Source organism: Anastrepha ludens, chromosome 3 (assembly GCF_028408465.1).
Source record: "Anastrepha ludens isolate Willacy chromosome 3, idAnaLude1.1, whole genome shotgun sequence".
Lineage (NCBI taxonomy): Eukaryota > Metazoa > Arthropoda > Insecta > Diptera > Tephritidae > Anastrepha > Anastrepha ludens.
The window spans coordinates 91,195,811-91,213,804 of record NC_071499.1 but is presented as its reverse complement, the minus strand read 5'-3'; the positions used below and the strand labels follow the sequence as shown (position 1 = coordinate 91,213,804).

Sequence of the window (17,994 nt, the reverse complement as noted above, 5' to 3'; positions counted from 1 at the left end):
AAGATGATTTTTCGCCCAAAACTGGGGTTCTCTTCCAAACGATTCGAAGCCCAGTCAGCGAACAAACGGCGTTGTCTATGGTCATCAACTTTGAGTTCCTGGGTCAGTTGGATCTTGTACGGGTGTAGGTCCAAGTCCCGACGCAAAATTCGCCAAGTTGAAGTCTGCGAAAGGCCAAGTTCTTGTGCACGGCGAGGAATAGACTGCCTCGGGTTCTGCTGTACACTTTCACGGACCGCGGCAATGTTCTCGGCTGATCTTGCGTTCCTTGAACGTAAGGGTGTTGGCTGATTGTTTACTGACCCGGTCGTCTCAAATTTGGCCACCAAACGTTGAAGAGTCGACTTTGAAGGGCCACCACGTCTACCGAAAAATGGGCGCAATGCGCGCAACGTTATAAAGTTGTATCATTTGAACGTGCTGTTCAATCGTGTAACTTGCCATGATGATTTCAGCATAAACTATTAACTATGAATGTAATGATAAATACAATGTTTTTTTTTTTATTGGAAAATGTTTATAAATGTAAATAAATTGTATTAATATTAATCATTAACTTTTTTTTTTTTGGAAATGGCCTTGCACCTCTTTCAAAGAAAACGGCTCATTACTTCACTGACTAGTGTTGACATTACAGCAAGGGATTACTTACTTGCATTAAACTCCATTAAATTGCTTCCAATCATTTATATACTTGATTGACGACACTGTAGACCTATTAACCGGCCAGTTAACCTTTCCTTTCGTGTGAATTGTGCTTTCATAAATTTAATTAAGCATAAAAAGAGTTTGAATCAGAAAGATTTAGGGATTTTAAGGAATTGTTATTAAGGTTGCTAGTTGGGCTATTCGTAGAATATGGTCAGATCCGCTAAGAGGAAATACAGGTGTGGGCCTCCCTACCACTTTAAAATAAAAATTTTTTCCACATACATGTAAAATGTGGCACATTCTTAACTTTGCGTTGAAAAACTTTTGAATAAAGTTTTTTTTTGTATTATAGTGTTGTGCAGATCAAATTAGATGCATAAAATAGTTCTTATTGCCTTTATTAAGAATAGTTACGTTCGAAAATTCGAAATTTGAATTCATGGGTGGTAAAAGAAAGTTGTTGGAAGACTCAGCCCCTGTACTTCAACTACATATTTATTCGACTGCGGCAACATTTTTGGATAGGAGTCATTATATTCAAGAAGAAAAGAACAAACAATGCCTGTATGCATGTATGTATTTTATTTACATATATTTCCAGCGCAATTGTGTGTGCTTTATGCTATTTAGATGTTTCGCTTTGCAGTTCATTAAAAAAAATTTGCTCAAAATCTAAGAAAAATAGCAATTTGAAATTTACACTGACGGCCCACAGCTACAGCAATACAAATAACAACGAACTTTCATTCAGTGTTTACACCAAAATATATGATAGTATTTGTTTTTATACTTATACGTAAACTGTGCGCAATTTTGTGTTTTGTTGAGATGTTAGTATATTAGTAATTCCAATCGAATGAACCCAGTAGTAATATCTTCGAGGAAAACTTGTGTACAGTTCCATATGCCTCTCACGATTACTGTAACAGAGAAAACTTGTGCATAGAATAGGCCAAAATGTGTGGGAGCGATCCCTACTTTTCTTTTCTAAAAATCAAAACGGGAGATGCTAAGCCTCTGAGAGCTTTTCTGCCATAAACATCAGACATTTCCTAACATTCGAAGTTGTGATAAAAATATTTGACGAGAAACTTCTTAATCACTTATAACTTGTATGGAAGTAAGTAAGCAGCAATCACTTCTTTGAGCTTACAGTAGTAGTGAGTACTTTACAGAATATTTCATAAATCGCTTTCATATGTATGGCCAGCAAATTAATATTTTTTTCACTATTTCTTACCACACATCGCTCCAATTGATAATGTATTATCTATACTAATATTATAAAGAGGAAAACTTTGTTTGTTTGTAACGAATAGGCTCAAAAACTACTGGACCGATTTTAAAAATTCTTTCACCATTCGAAAACTAGATTATCCACGAGTAACATGGATTACATTTTATTTTTTCGGATTTTTCGGACACAAACTGAAAAAAATCTTATATATAAAATAAAGTCAACTTTTTGTGTGTGTTCGCTAACCGGCCGTGTCTGCACCGAATTAAACCAAACTTACACACATTGTTAAGAAGGTATTGAAGATGGTTTCCGTATAGTGTGAATACCTATTGGTAGATAGCGTCTCGAGATATAGGTCAAAACGTGGCCCCGGGTAACCTTCGGACGTGTATGTACAATATGGGTATCAAATGGAAGCTGTTGGTGAATGCTTTAGTACAGAGTATTTTTCATGCCTCTCCGTGACTGGGGTCTCGAGATATAGGTCAAAACGTGGACCCGGGTAACCTTTGGTTGTGTATGTACAATATGGGTATCAAATGAAAGCTGTTGATAAGTGCTTTAATACGGGGTAATTTTCATACCTATTGATGTCTAGGGTCTCGAAATATATGCCAAAACGTGGACCCGCCGTGTCTTTGCACCGAATTAAACCAAACTTATGCACATTGTTAAGTAAGTATTGAAAATGGGTTTCGTAAAGTTTGGATGTAATTCGGAGCAGTGGCAACGGGTACAGCGTTCTTTTGAGCCAGCCATAATGTCGCTTACTTTTTTAACGCTTGGGGCGGAACTGAACTGTCAAATTGACAGTGTGAGTTACAATGTGTCAATATTTCTTTCTGATTTGGATGCCATAAGGAAAAAACGTAAGTGCAACATGTAAAAATTGTTTGTGAATTTTTTTGGAGTGGATTTTGGAACAGTGAATAATTTCTTACGAAATTTGAGAATTTAATGTGAAATCCGAATGAAATTATGTGTTCGTGGAAAAAACAATTTTTTTCGTTTTTTTTTTTTTGAAAAATATAAATGGATAATGGTTAAAAAAGCTCCAATGCTTAATAAAACATATAAATTGAAAAGAAAAATTCATGGATGTTCAGGAAAAAAAACGATTGTTTATTCATGTGCGTTGATTTGAAATTTAAAAACAATCTTCTTTTTTCCTGATTTTCAATTTATATTTTATATTTACTCAAAAACAAATAGAAAAACAAAAAATATTGTTTATGCCAAAGCGCTTGAATAAAGAATAAATAAATAAATAATATGAAAACCATATATTTTCTGTTCTAAACCATATCTATTCTATTTTAGTGTGCCCAGCGAAGGGGGCCGGGTTTGCTAGTATTTACATACATACATACATAGTAGTTAGTTATCTCAAGCAATACGCCAATCGCTGCACCCAATGGCTACCCACCTACCTGGCGATTTCCTCAGACACTTAGCTGCTGTTTCATTTCACTTTTCACCTCACAAAGAAATTCTGTGCTATTTGCCGCGTGCATAAACAAATTGTTGCTCAACAACAAGCACAAAAAAGCCGAAAAACAATGAATTCTTTTAAATAATTTGTTCCGTCTGGTTTCGTGTTGTTTTTATGTACTAAACTTCGGAGAATTGTTTACATTTTACTGCGTTAGCCACAGAAAAAAACCAAGTGAAATATACATCAGCAAAAAAATTAAGTAACTTAACGCAAAGCTCTGAGAGCAACAAAATCAAAAACATTTAGAAAAGTACGCAGTTTTAGGAACACATGTTGGTAGAAACGCTTCGCTTGCCTTCAGAATCAGATACATACACATGGATGTTCTTCCCACATTTCATCTGTTTTGAAAGGCAGGAAAACTTATTAAAATTGTTGTTTTTTCCTTATGCCGCCACGTGTTGCAAATTAAGTACAGGAATGGGCAACATGAAGTTCAGCGTAAAGCCGAAAATCTGTTTTAATTTTTTGGAATAAAGTTTTTTAGTTTCTGTCAACCAAAAAAACAATAACTATTCTCTTTGCTTTGCATTCGTTCGCTTTAATTTTTATTTGGTTTCATTTTTACGCCCCTAAGTAAAGCGCGAACAATTTTTTATTTTGTGCTCACTCATTTTCGCAATGTTTTCAATGCTTTGTCGAATATTTTTCGAAGCTTTAACCATAATAAAACTTTAATTGGAATTTTTTTATTTATATAAATGCTTCCAAACTTGCAACGCATTATTTGGTTCGTACCAAAGGATCAGAGTTTTATGATTATTGTTAGCATCACTAAATTATTCAAGTATTGAAGTTCCAACCCTCATTTATCTACGTATTTCAATAGGACACATTTTAGGTTTGAGAAAGGTTGAAGCTGGCTTGTTGAAACTCTGTTAAGCGAAATCATCCCACTGAGATTATATTTGCTTAAACTTGTCTGTACTAACTCACGTTCTTGTATATATAAAGTGCTTGCTTCATTTCTTAATTATTCTCATCAAAATAATTGCAAACAGTTTTCTGACTCACCTTCAAATCGTGGTCTATCGACCCCCATGACTTTATCAATATTGGCCTTCCAGTTTGTAATCGTTAGAATCACCATTTTGCTCTTAGATCCGATTCTGCATAATAAATATTCTGAATATAAGTCAAACCGGATCGACAATAGAACTTTTAGAAACACCACAACTTCAACTCCAAGTAGAGGATCGGAACGGATTTCATTTGAAATAACAAATTATGATCGGTTCAGCGGCTTTTGTTTCCATTAGTATCTCTGTACTTCGATACAGATGGCTCATAGACACCGGAAGGCTGTGCCGATGCCAAGTGAAAGTGTATGCATCTGTCCATGAGCAGAGATCAATCTAGAAAGGAGTCTTCGGATTGAGTGACAACTCCACTTCTTTCCAAGTTAAGTCCTCACTTGTCCTTGAGTACATAGAGGAGCTCAACTTAACTCAGGGATTGCATAATCGCATCAAGGTCATATGGGTCTCAGGGCATATGGGGATACCAGAAAAATAGACAGCTGATGCATTGGTTAGAAAGGTTGCGACCCCCCAAACAAATTCAGTAGAATATTTGGTATATTTGTAGTAGAAAATTCCAAAGGCACTACCATGTAGTCCGGTTTTGTTTCTATTCATTCACAATTCCGTTTCATTAAATTGCGAATTGTTTTCTTAATTTTAATGTGAACTTTTCTTTTAATTTTTAGATGTTGAAGAATTGTCAACGAAATTGATGGCAAAATTAGCCGAAGTACAGAGTATGGAAGGTGGAACATTCTTCATTGGCAATGCCGATGCATTAGGAGTGCCAACGACTTTCCAGCCGCAGCATGTGCTATTACCGGGTGAGTAGTTACAGAAGTTGAATGAGGTGCCTCTTTTTTGAAAAATGATTTGATAGTCGAATACTTACGAAGTGCAGCTCGGTTTCGAAATAGTTGGTTTACCCATATCCATCGCCATTGACAATTACCCGTCTTGTGGCATATGCGCTTTATGAGATGCTGTTAAACAGCGGGAGAGTATGAGAGTATAGCCTAGTGATATTTTTTAGAAGATATTTTTTAGATTGATGCCTCGAAGTAACCATAGAAATCGATAGCCTTTAAGGAGATATTTTTTAGATTGATGCCTAGAAGTAACCATAGAATCGATAGGAATATCAAAGTTTATAGAAATTTGTATTATGAACATAAAAATCTGATAGCAGACTTGCTTCTAATTCAATTCATATTTCTGACCTATGAAGCCTTATTGGACAGCGATTATAACATTTGAGCGTTTAGATATCTAAAAAGGTAGTAACACAGGTCAACAACGTTTTGTTCTAGGAAAGTGTAGGGTCATTTTCGAAGTAATTTTTTGCGTAGAATCCGAATCCGGGGCTTAAATTGCTCTAAATGCGATATCTCAGTGAACAATTAAGATATTTGAGCAAACTCAACGGCATTTAAAAAAGGAAGACTTATAATTTAAAATACCACGTCTACTTTTTTATGAAGAGCAAAATCTTCGTAGCTACATAACCTCAAAAATGGGGAAAAACAGCTTTTTTTGCACTTTTAGGTTAGGATATCTCAAAGTCCTTGCGTGATAGAGCAATTTAAATCCCGGATTCGGATTCCACGCAAAAAATTACTTCGGAAATGACACTACACTTTTATAGAACATTCCGAACCCATTTTTTTGCAGACCTGTACAATTAATAATGACCCTGTATATACATGCACATGTCGCGAATGGTGAAACTGTCTCTATATCGTTATAGCAGGTGGAAACTTTTTAGTTTTCTAATTAAATTTCAAAGGTCTCCACTGCCATATCGGCTTGCCGATAGTACATCTACAGCCTGCGAAAAATTATTGCACCAGTTTTGAGTAATTTCTTTTGTTGTTTTTGATTATCATGGATTTTTAAAAAATGTATAGTTTATTTGCAAATAAATGTCATGTAAATCAAAGTTTCAAACTCTGTACGAAATTTATAAAACTTCAACAAATTTTCATACTTTTTAATCACAATTTAAACAAATTTTTTTGGGTACGCAATTTAGAACCCATTAAATTTTAGTCTAATGAAGTGTAAGCTTAAAGTGGCTTAAAATTGTTGTTGATTTTTGGTAATTATTATGCGATATCTTTCTTAATATGAAGGAAATGCACAACAGCGTCAAGGATAAATTCTTCAAACACCAGCTTGAATTTTGATCCACCTGCACTTTATTATACTATAATTTAACAGATTATAAATCTGCGTACCTAAATTTTTTTTTTTAGTTCTGATTAAATAGGGTTAAAATTTGTTGATTTTTTATAAATTTTGTATTAAGTTTGATACTCTGTTATGCTAAAATGTAAAAGTTTGGTGAAATTTGTTAAATTTTTTAAGTTTGTAATTTGAATGTATCGTGGCTCTTAAAAAGCTTCGAAATGGAAAGGCAAGCGGCGAAGACTTTATAGCGGCTGAACTCCTGAAAGAAGGTGGTGAGGAGTTACATAAGTGCCTCCACCATTCAATAATAGACATATGGGAAAAAGAATCCATACCATCTGATTGGCTAGGATGCATAATCTTCCCAGTACACAAAAAAGGTGATAAGAGAGTATGCGATAATCATCCTGGTATCTCACTGCTTAACACGGCCTACAAGCTCTTTACAAATGTTCTCTGTGAACGAATCAACGAATATGCTGAAAGAATAATTGAAGACTACCAATGCGGATTTCGTAGAGGCAAGTCTACAATCGACCAATGTTTCGTTCTTAGCCAAATGTTTGAAAAACACTATGAATACGGGCTAGATGTTCACTGCCTGATCATTGATTTCAAACAAGCCTTCGACATTGTTAAAAGAGATAGGATCCAGCTCATATTGCTTATTCTTGGAATACCTGCCAAACTAATAAGGCTCGTTAGCGCAACGCTCACAAATACACAAGCAAAAGTGATCATTCAAGGGAAGCTCACAGAATCGTTCCCTATTGAGACAGGTGTAAAACAAGGTGATGCCTTATCAACAGTCATATTCAATTTGATGCTGCACTTTGTCGTAAGGGAAGTCAACAAAGGTGGTACCTTGCTGACTAAAACAACCCAAATATGTGCTTATGCAGATGACATCGGTATTCTCTAAAGAAATAGGAATGACTTAAAATAAATTTTCTTAAAAATTAACAAAATTGCGAACGATATTGGCCTTTTTGTAAACGAGGGCAAAACCAAATATCTGTTGAAATCGAGGCGGCCTGCACAGATGCCAAATTTCCATGTGGGAACCTATACTTTTGAAGCAGTGCAGCATTTTAAGTACCTAGGAGTTATGTTCGCATGTAGTGGTGATTCAACTTCCGCCGTCAGGGATCGCATCAACGCCGCCAACAAAGCGTATTACGCCCACCTTAACTTGTTCAAGTCCCGACTTCTGTCTAAAGCTACAAAGTTCACTATGTACAAGACTCTTATTCGACCAATCCTAACATATGGTTGTGATGGACTCTTAAAGTTGATGATTGTGCTCAGATTGCTCGCATGGAAAGAAAAATTTTAAGAAAGATCTTTGGCCCAATAAGAATGGATGATGGTACCTATAGAATCCGATTGAACTCGGAACTGAACGATCTAATTCAGAACGAGACAGCTGTGCGTTTTGTTAAAGCGCAGCGCATAAGATGGCTAGGTCATGTGATCCGTATGCCTGTTGACTGTACAGTGAAGAAAGCCTTGACAGGAAAGCTAATGGGCATGAAGGCCAAAGGCAGACCTAGGAACTGTTGGATAGACGCACTGGAACACGATCTTAAGAACAGCTCAAAATAGACCGCTTTGGAGGAACATTTTGAAGGAAGCTTTAACGCACCCCGCGTTGTAACGCTATGAAAGAAGAAGAAGAATTTGAATGTATATAGTTTTGGTTAGGCAATAAGTTATACTTTTATAAAAGAAACAATGAACCTTCAAAAACGAAGAAAAATAGTTAAAAGTGGTAAAAATGTTAAGGTGCTGTATTTTTTAGCGAGCTGTATATATAATACATTACACATTGGCTGGAAAGTCCCGGGCCTAACAAGGAAAACACGAACAACGCAATCATTCCACCGCCGCTCAAACATTTCAATACCACTTTTGTAGAACGATTTATCTTTTGGCTCACAATAGGCCTCAGTCTCAGCGAGGGAAATTTCTTACCGGCGAGCATTTCTTCTATGTCTGCGAACAGCCAGTAGTCGCTTGGAGCCAAATCTGATGAATACGGTGCATGTGGGAGCAATTCGAAGCTCCATTCATGTAGGTTTGCCATTGTCTTGCCATCATCAACATGTTCTTATTGTTGGTCAACAGTAAGCAAACGCGGCACCCACTTTGAACAGAGCTTTCTCATAGTCAAATGCTCATGCGATACAAAGCCAATTTTGATATCTGATATCTTCGCGATGTCAGTCAACTCACGCAATTTCACTTTTCTGTAATCCAAAACAATTTTGTGGATTTATTTGATGTTTTCTGCTGTTACCGCCTCATTTGGACGTCCACTGCGTTGTGCATCATCAGGGTCTCTACTTTTCAAGCCATTGCTTCGCTTGAACGATATTTTTCCCCATCAAGAATCAGTGTAAAATTAAAACACGAAATTCTTTTTGATCCATTGTTTTGAAAATAACAAAAGTAGCACCACTCTTAGCACAATAACTCACGAACTAATGAATAGAATATCTGCTTTCAGGTTGGTACTAACTGAAAAAGAGTTGAATGCAATAAAACTAGTACCCATTTATGTGTTAGACCGGGAACTTTTCAGCCTATGTTTTATGTATGATAATGTAATAAAAGACATTTAACTTCCAAAACCCTATATTTGGCCGAAACGATAATACTCATTACTATCGATATTAGTAGATAATGGTTGTTTTCCAGTTCTATGGTGAAAAGTTTTTTACAGAGAACAGAGTGCCAGGGGGTTGCAATTGGAACACTGGCAGCTTGCGGTTCATGTGCACTGCGTAACTTCTTTCCCTTCATCCTTTAGTGCCTTACAAAGTGAGTATCGAAAGTAATTTACACGCCACTTGAGTTTGACAATGAGAAACAATTGAAGAGTTGGATTCTTCTCTCTCGGCTATCCCCTAGTATTTGGTTCATCTAATGCGGCTCATATTGTGCTAAGACTCTATCGATAAATGTATGGCTCTCGGGCCCTTTAAGTGCCACACATATGCGAGATGAGTGTGCACACTCACTGCACACCCATACATTCCTACATAGAAATGTGCAGATTTACGTACATACATACATACTCGAACATATGATGCGCATACTCGTATTTAGAATCGAATGTCGAGATTAATTGTTTTTGGTGTTTATTTTATGAGTGGCATTAGTTACAGAACTCCCGCTGTTCTGCGCCGAAAATCCATTTTTGGTTATTGCCTTAAAGTGTTATTGATGCGTTGAAGTGTGAGTGTCTTCTATGTATGCACGTATTAAGTTAAGCCCTTGCACGAGTCACGCATGCAACTCGAGAGGAATGGGGTATAGAAAGTGTTAAAATTTGCATAGACAAGAGTTTGTCGAATGATCAGAATAAAGAAATGCATAAAAAGATTCGAACACTCAAAACTCAAGAAACTTTACTTCACAAATTTATTTGAGAATTCTATAAATAAGCATCGATGAGGTATTAAGTGACAATTATGATGTGTGGCTGCCATACGAGACGCGCCGCCAGACATTTCCATTTGTACGCGCCAGACTCATGTCTCAACTGCCTAGTTCGGCGATCAGCAGGAGCCTCATAGGTATGCATTTTTTATCTCATTTTGTTTGCTTACTCCCAGTGCTGTGGAGCCACAGTAATTGAAACGAGGTATTTAAATATAATATATGTATAAAAGCCATGAGTGAACTTCATTTCTGACAACTTTGTAAAGTGTTTCATAATTTATTTTCAACGCCCGCAAATAAATGCGAACCCCTTTTAAAACTCGAGTGTGAATTTGAATAGCTCTTTCGTGTGATTTATTGAACTGTTGACGCGCCAACATGTTAATAATATTTTTGATTCTCAAGTGAAAAAGGTAAAGTAAGAATATCACAGATTAAAGTGAAAAACAAAAGCTTTTGCGTGCTCGTGCTGGCATTTAATAACTTTTATAACGCGTATTCTTATATTTATATGTACATACAGACATGCGTTGCATTCTTCTCATCGCACAAAGCCAAGCTGCGCACAAATTCCCTGGTAAATACTCGTCTCTGTTAATTGTAAGCACATTGCCTTGCATTTCCTTATTTTGTTCTTTGTACCCCTCAAAATTTATTTTGGTCAATCGCCAATTTTCGTTTCCCAATCACGTTCGACCCATTGTGACAGACGTGCAACAAATATCAGTCGCAAAGTAATGAAGTTTTATTTTTATTTTTTTATTTGTAACCAAATTTTTTATTACTTTTTGATGTATTTTATGCTTTTAAGCACCCAGCTGCTCTGCAGCTCGGGGTCTTCCTGGCACGCCATGCAGTTTAGCATTAAAATTCTGTGTTGGTCCTTTTTGCAGTAACATTTATGCCAGTCATATGTCACTTGTGTTTGACAATTGTGTGGCAGTGAAATTTGTAGTTGTTAATTTGTTAAGTTGTGCCGGTATTTTGAGCATTGGAACTGTATAAAATAACAGTTGTTGCCCAGAATGACAAATGTTTTTGATTTTGAAGATTGACAAACTTTAGGCAGCTGGAAAGCAACCATCCTGAACACAACACAGCCTTGAGGAGACCTTAAGCATGCAAAAATTCCAGATAACATGGCGGGATACTGGCGACTGCTGGACTAAGCAGTTTCTCTTTTCAATAAACGTTTTTAAGAATCGCAAAGAAGATTGAAAAGGGAAACGTCACAAATGTGGAATCAAAATCCGTGACTATTTTTACACGGAAATGGCGTTGGTCTGACTGTGACCTGTGTAGTAAATTCTCTCACCAAACCTAAGCCTTCGGCTTCCCGTTCACTGTAGTTCAGATTAAATTAACAGCAATAAATAGGATCTCTCATTAATAAATTGGCTCATACTTTTTACTGTACTAATCCATATTTCGCGCTTCACTCTGACAACCACACTACTGTAGCATCGTAATAGTACTACTTAGAAGATAGCTTTCAAATGTGCAAGAGCTTTGATTTTCATCTAAAGGCAACTAGCAGAAAGGCTGGGGAGCCTACCTGCCTTCATCGCTTCTCCATAAGCTTATATATGTATATATGTTTTAGAAATATATAATTGGCGCGCACATCCTAATTGGGTATTTGACCGAGCTGGTCCTTGTCCTGTGCATCTTGATATTGTTCCACAAATGTAAGGACCTAAAGTTTCATGCCACCTTCGAACGGCAGATGGTTTTTATGAGAAGCTTCTTAATGACTTTCAAATGCAATTGGAGGTTGGCCATTGCCTGCCGCTTAGTAGTCTCAAGAATGGATTTTTAAATTCTGTTGCAGCTACAGATACGAGGACGGTTCCTCTGTTATTGTTCCACACTGGTGAAAACCCTGTACCACAACTTTAATAAATACTCAGAGACATAAGTTTAAATACCACTTGAGGCATGTTACCAGGATGTAGAGAAAATATCGAGGGCAAAAAATATGTAAATATTTGGGGTATTCCAACTTCTGTACGCTTAGGAATCTTACCTAGACTTTATACCTTAGATTACATACATACGCTTTCTCAGGTTCAGTAGCAACTTTGCTTAGCCGATTTGCCTACTACATGTAAGAAAGTCGCCCGTACTAATTATATTGTCAATATACATACATATATCACTTGTAGCAGCCCAGGGTTAGAAGAGACATCGAGCTAGATCGAGCGAGTGCGTCTACCTTTCGTCAACCTAAAAATTAAGCTGCAATGAAAAGTAATGAGCCTTATTTTTTTAAGCAGTTTTATTAAACCTTTTGGCTTATATAATACAACTAATATTCTTCAAAATAGGACCCTTGAGCGTCAATACACCGCTGGTAGCGATCCTTCCACTGCAGGAAACATTTTTTAAACTCGTCCGCCGGAATCGCGTTCAATTCGGCTGTCACAGTTTTTTGGATCGCCTCGATGGAGTCGAAACGCCTCCCCTTCAGCTTTCTTTTCGGGCGCGGGAACAAGAAGAAGTCCGGAGGGGACAGGTCTGGGCTGTAGGGAGTGTGGGGAAACACCTGAACTCCCATCTTGGCCAATGCAGAGGAAGGCGGTGTGCGCCGGCGCATTGTCGTGATAAAGGGTCCAATTGTTGACCAGGTCGGGCCGAACCCGGGCGACGCGGTTTTCCTTGAACGACTTGTGCTGCCACCGTTTTACCTGGGCACTGGACAGAGATTGGTCCCCGTAAGCCTCCTTGAGTAACCCAATGGTTTCGGTACTCGTTTTGTTTAGCTTTACGCAAAATTTGATCGAGTAACGTTGCTCCAACGATCGCAGCATTTTCGCCACTGCAAAATCCTAACACACTTTTAAAACAGCTTTCACGCACGGAGCGATGTTGACTGCACCGCTGTTGCCAGCGAACTGGGATCGGTTTCTAGTGGAAGGGGAAGGTCCAACGATCATTTGCCCCCACCAGCCGATTACGCGCGGGAAGGCTCATTACTTTTCAATCAATACCTGTATAATATAAAAAAGTCGTACGGAAGCTAGAGACAGTCCAAATACTTTTACTTGAGGTGCGGCGGTATTTCTTCCAGAAACCAAACATTTGATTTACCGACTGTTAAGTGTTTTTAAACATTTTTTGAAATAAAATTTCATTGGCTTGATCTCTCTTTTTCTCGTATAAAAATAAACTTGTATTACTTAGCGATGGACTCGTTTCTTACTGGGTGGCCCCATTTTTACCTATGTACATTTCTCCAAATATGTTTTTGTTGTAGAAGTGTTATGCTGATTATGTGTGCGAGAGCAGTAGCAAGAAGGTTCGGGTGGGCCCAGATATTTTGAGATACTTTTCTCTGCTGTTTTTAATTTCGTCATCTATCATCGGTATTTGAAGATCTCTACCATATTAGATTTTTTTATGTAGATTTTCGCTTCATAAATTAATGCAACAATTTTTGCCAAGAATTTGCCCTTTCCAGGAACTAAGGTACACAACTTTGTTATATTGGGGAATAATTGTGTTGTTCAAAACAACAGCTGGAAGTTTGTCCTGAGTGTAAATGTCACTTTAATTCGTCAGTTTTCCACCAAATCCTCTACAGCCGTTTAGTAGTTTTGTAAGATTTTTCATACCGTTATTTCGCATTTACTTCGGTACATAACTGCGGTAACATCCGCGAATGTTGAGGCTAACACAAATATAAGCAAAAGGTAATTTAGGCCAAGAACGCCATACTGAGGCACACCTGCCGAAATCGGAAATAAAATCGTTTAATCTTACCGTGAATCGTCTGTCAGAGAGGTGGAGATGCTATGGAAATTTGAATTATAGTGGGCAAAAATCTTGGCTCTAGACTGAAAGTTTGGTTACACATTCGAAAATCTCCACTAGCTCCATAGCAGAAGAGTGAAAAACCGCAATTGAAAGACAGTTAGAAGAAGGAAAAATAAACTATCGGCGAAGACAATTAGTTAGCAACTTGAATAAATATTTCAGGTGAATATAGAGATAGTTCACTTCCTGACGAAAAATATTATATAAATCGGGGGTTCGAAGAACACTAGCTTCATGAAACAAATATCTGATTTAAAAAAAGCCTAAGTTATTTCCTTCTACTTTTTTGCTTTTGCTTGTTTTTGAAAAATTCTATCTAAACTTTCTCTTCAAATCTCTTTGCAGAAAAACCGGCAAAACATCATGAACGGCGTATTTTAAAAACATTACAACCCGGTAATGTTTACATTGAGGAAAATGGTTCAAAGGGCTGAGAAACAAACAAAACTTGAAAACACTTATATTTGGAATTATGAAGTCAGAGGAACGATTTCTATAAAAAAATTATCGACGAAATTAATTCCGAAATAAATTTGATGTTGAGTGAAAGTAACTACTACTTAAATAAGAAGTAATATAATACAAAACGATGTTTGACAAGTTATTAAGGCAACAAGCAAACCATAAAATTATGACTTTAGCTGCTATAAATGGAAGTCATGTATCATCGCATGCGTTAAAAATAGTAAAAGAAACTTAGTAGGAAAAAAATGAAAAAAGGAAAATGTATGTAGTCACATGAGGGCGTTCATAATAATTTTCAAAACTTTTATATGCAAATGTACAAATATTCGTATATTAAATACTCATACATATCCGTACGTAAAAGCCCTGCGGGAAAAATTGTAGTGGTAAAAAATTAACGATTAACCATGTATATTCACTTTTGTGAGCTCACGAATTTACTAAATAACTCATTTATTTTAATAGTCTCATAACTCAAAAATTAAAAGTTGAAGTTGTAGATCCATTGTTGTATAATTTTCGAAATATTTTAGGTTGGCAGTTATTTGATCGCTAGTTACGGTTATGTTAACTTATCTTTGAACATTTTGTGCTCTGCAATTATAGACAGAAGGTCCCTCCTTTTAATCAGTTATATAGTTTACGTTTGTATATTCTCTTGTATTTCTGTCCTGGGGAAAGTCGCTCAACAGACGTTTCTATAAGTACATAAATTCTCCTAGTGCAGCTGGTCCAGCCTATCATCTTTGACGGGATGACCAGTATTATCCAAAATAAAACAAAGACCGCAGAAGGGTCGGTTTTTAATATCTTATATAATGTACGTTTGTCCATTCTCTGAATAAAAAAGTTGAAATGCGATTTTCACTAACCTCCTTCTCTTTTGTAAGCTCACGAATTTACTAAATCGTTCATTTATTTCATTAGTCTCATAACTCAAAAAATTCAAATGTTGAAAAAAAAACGGCTGCGATGTTTCCAATTTACTATGCATACCTGTGTAAAAGCAAATATTTATTTTCATTAATGAGGTACTATCAATAGATATCACCATGCATTTTTTACTTAGCATAAAATAAGTGCTTGTGGTTATTTCTGCATTCTTATCTAAAAAAACTATGTATTAACTCTCCACAACGCAATAACTCTACTTCACCACTTTGCGACCGATACCCGAATTGCCCTAAACCTAAACAACCAGCCCATGGTTCCGTGTTTAAACTCACCTTTCAGCTATTGTGTAAATATTCATGGTTTATTTGTGGTCAGTTTGCAATTTTGAAATAGTACCTTCTGCTCAAATATGAACGAGACGTTATCAATAAAACGGTCCGGGGATGACATATGGGAAAAATAATTTTTTTGTTTTTTTGGTAGGACTGTTATAAGCTTACATGGCAAATTTCAGCGTGATATGTCACATAGTTTGTTTTCTGTGCTACTGTAAACAAGTCACGCTCGAGTGTGTTCTTCGAATTCTCTTTTATGACTTCAATTGTCTCAAAATGTTTTCCACGGAGCGGCAACTTGACCTTTGGAAAAAGGAAAAAGTCACATGGAGCCATATCAGGCGAATACGGTGCTTGCGGAACGATATTAACATTATTTTTGTTCAAATAATCGCGAACAAGACGTGATGTGTGAGCTGGTGCATTATCGTGATGCAAGAACCATGACTTGTTGTCCCACAATTCCTTCCTTTTAAGACGAATGTTCTCGCGCAAACGCTTTAAAACGTCTAAATAATATTCAGCGTTAACCGATCGGCCTTGCGGAAGGAACTCCGAGTGCACCACACCTTCGTAATCGAAAAAAACAGTCAAGCATAACCTTAATTTTTGAGCAACTTTGGCGTGGTTTTTTGGGTTGATGTACGGCCCTCTTTGAACGATTTGTACCACTGGAAAACACGTGCACGCGATAGAGCAGAGTCCCCATAGGTTGACTGCAACATTTTTAAGGCATCTGAAGCCGAAATTTTGTTGGAATAACAAATTCTTTGTTCAACTTGAATTTCCATCGTTAAATTCGAAGAACACTCTCGAGCTTGACTTGTTTACAGTAGCACAGAAAACAAACTATGTGACATATCACGCTGAAATTTGCCATGTAAGCTTATAACAGTCCTACAAAAAAAACAAAAAATTTATTTTTCCCATATGTCATCCGCGGACCGTTTTATTGATAACGTCTCGTTCATATTTGAGCAGAAGGTATATTTTCCTGCAGGGCATTTAGGTGTACGAGTATCTGTGAATGCAGTTACATGAATCAAATTGTAAAATTACTATGTATTAATGTGTGTGAGCATGAATTTTTTGGCTTATGTAACGGAACTATGCACTCGTTTATGCATAACTGTACTGTAGGTATACATATTTATGTATGTAATATACATGCCTATATACATATAAATATAATTATGGATAGAGCATTTGCCTACCATATACATACTTACGTATATTTACTTTGTTGTTGACTTGTTGTACAATTATTTTTGTTTTGTAATGAATACTCTTAAACACTTATTGTTTCTAAATTATGCGAAAACAAAAGTAATCAGGATAATACTCTTTATATCCAATAAAAAAATTGAGTCAATTAATGAAGTGGAAATTCACTTTGAAAGAAAAAAATAGTAAAAAAGTTAAAAAGTTAGCTTGCAAAATATTAAATATTGTAAATAGGCTTAATATTAAGTAATAAATGTATGTTACACTAACCTTAATCAATTATTAATATTTAAATTACTACTTACGTACACGCATACATACTTCATTTATGTATTTGAAAATTTATTATCACATAAATTTTACTTAATATAAATACTACCTATGTATATGTAATTGTTTGTATTGATTAATGTGTGGCATAATGAAACTAAGTATATCAGAAACATATCCAGTACCAATAATTTTATAGCAGCATTTGCGAAAAATGCATAGCTTGATTCTAATTACTTGTCCTTTCCTTTAGATAGAAGCTAGTTTTCCACATACTTATACGTGTATGTATGTATACTCGTGCTCGTACTCCTGCATTTGTTTGTATTGCATAACAACAACATAAATAAACGAAAATTTCTTAAAAATCTTTTAAATTATTGTAGTCTTAAGTTTATATTGAATTAATCGTTAAACGATTTTTGGCCAAAAATAATTTTGTGGGATAACCATTTCCATCGCATATTTTGTGTATTTTTGAAATCGTGTCTACAAACACTTATTTACATAGATATTGTTGTTGCTCTATATATGTATGTATATTCGTACTCATATTCGTTCGGCTAATTTTATGTATAAGTACTAAATATATTTGTATATGTATGGGTATGTAAATGTGTAAGGAGTAGTGGTAGGATAAGAGTGGGTATAATGGTCAAAGGTATAAAGTATGTAATAAAATTTATTTCGAAACAAAAAAAAAACTCTACGCGTTTTATTTGGTAGTCAAATTGAATTATTTTTTCGCTCCGTCGCACAAAGTTTGCACCAGGTAGTGGCACAATGTACCTCTGATCAAGCAATTACTTTTTGCTTTGCCACCTCTGAACTAACCTAAGAGTCTGTTAGGCAAGACTTAAATTTTCATAGAAACTCGGTGGTAAAGAGTGATCAGAATGGAGGCACTTTTTCCAATAGGGTTTCTTTGTCAGATCACGCGTGACT

At 36.1% G+C, this 17,994-nt stretch overlaps 1 protein-coding gene across 5 annotated transcripts in view; it reads left to right on the top strand.

Moving 5' to 3' along the window:
• Positions 1–17,744, top strand: part of LOC128858467 (tumor necrosis factor receptor superfamily member wengen) — a 95,605-nt gene extending 77,861 nt beyond the window's left edge. For 4 of the 5 annotated variants that reach the window (XM_054094765.1, XM_054094764.1, XM_054094767.1 and 1 more), the window contains 2 exons: positions 5,095–5,232; positions 14,207–17,744. In XM_054094765.1, coding sequence (XP_053950740.1) covers positions 5,095–5,232; positions 14,207–14,295 — 227 coding nt within the window. In that variant the 3' untranslated portion in view covers positions 14,296–17,744. The remainder of the gene's footprint in view (positions 1–5,094; positions 5,233–14,206) is intronic. The other variant, XR_008454010.1, reaches the window with a different exon arrangement.
• Positions 17,745–17,994: the final 250 nt, after the last annotated feature.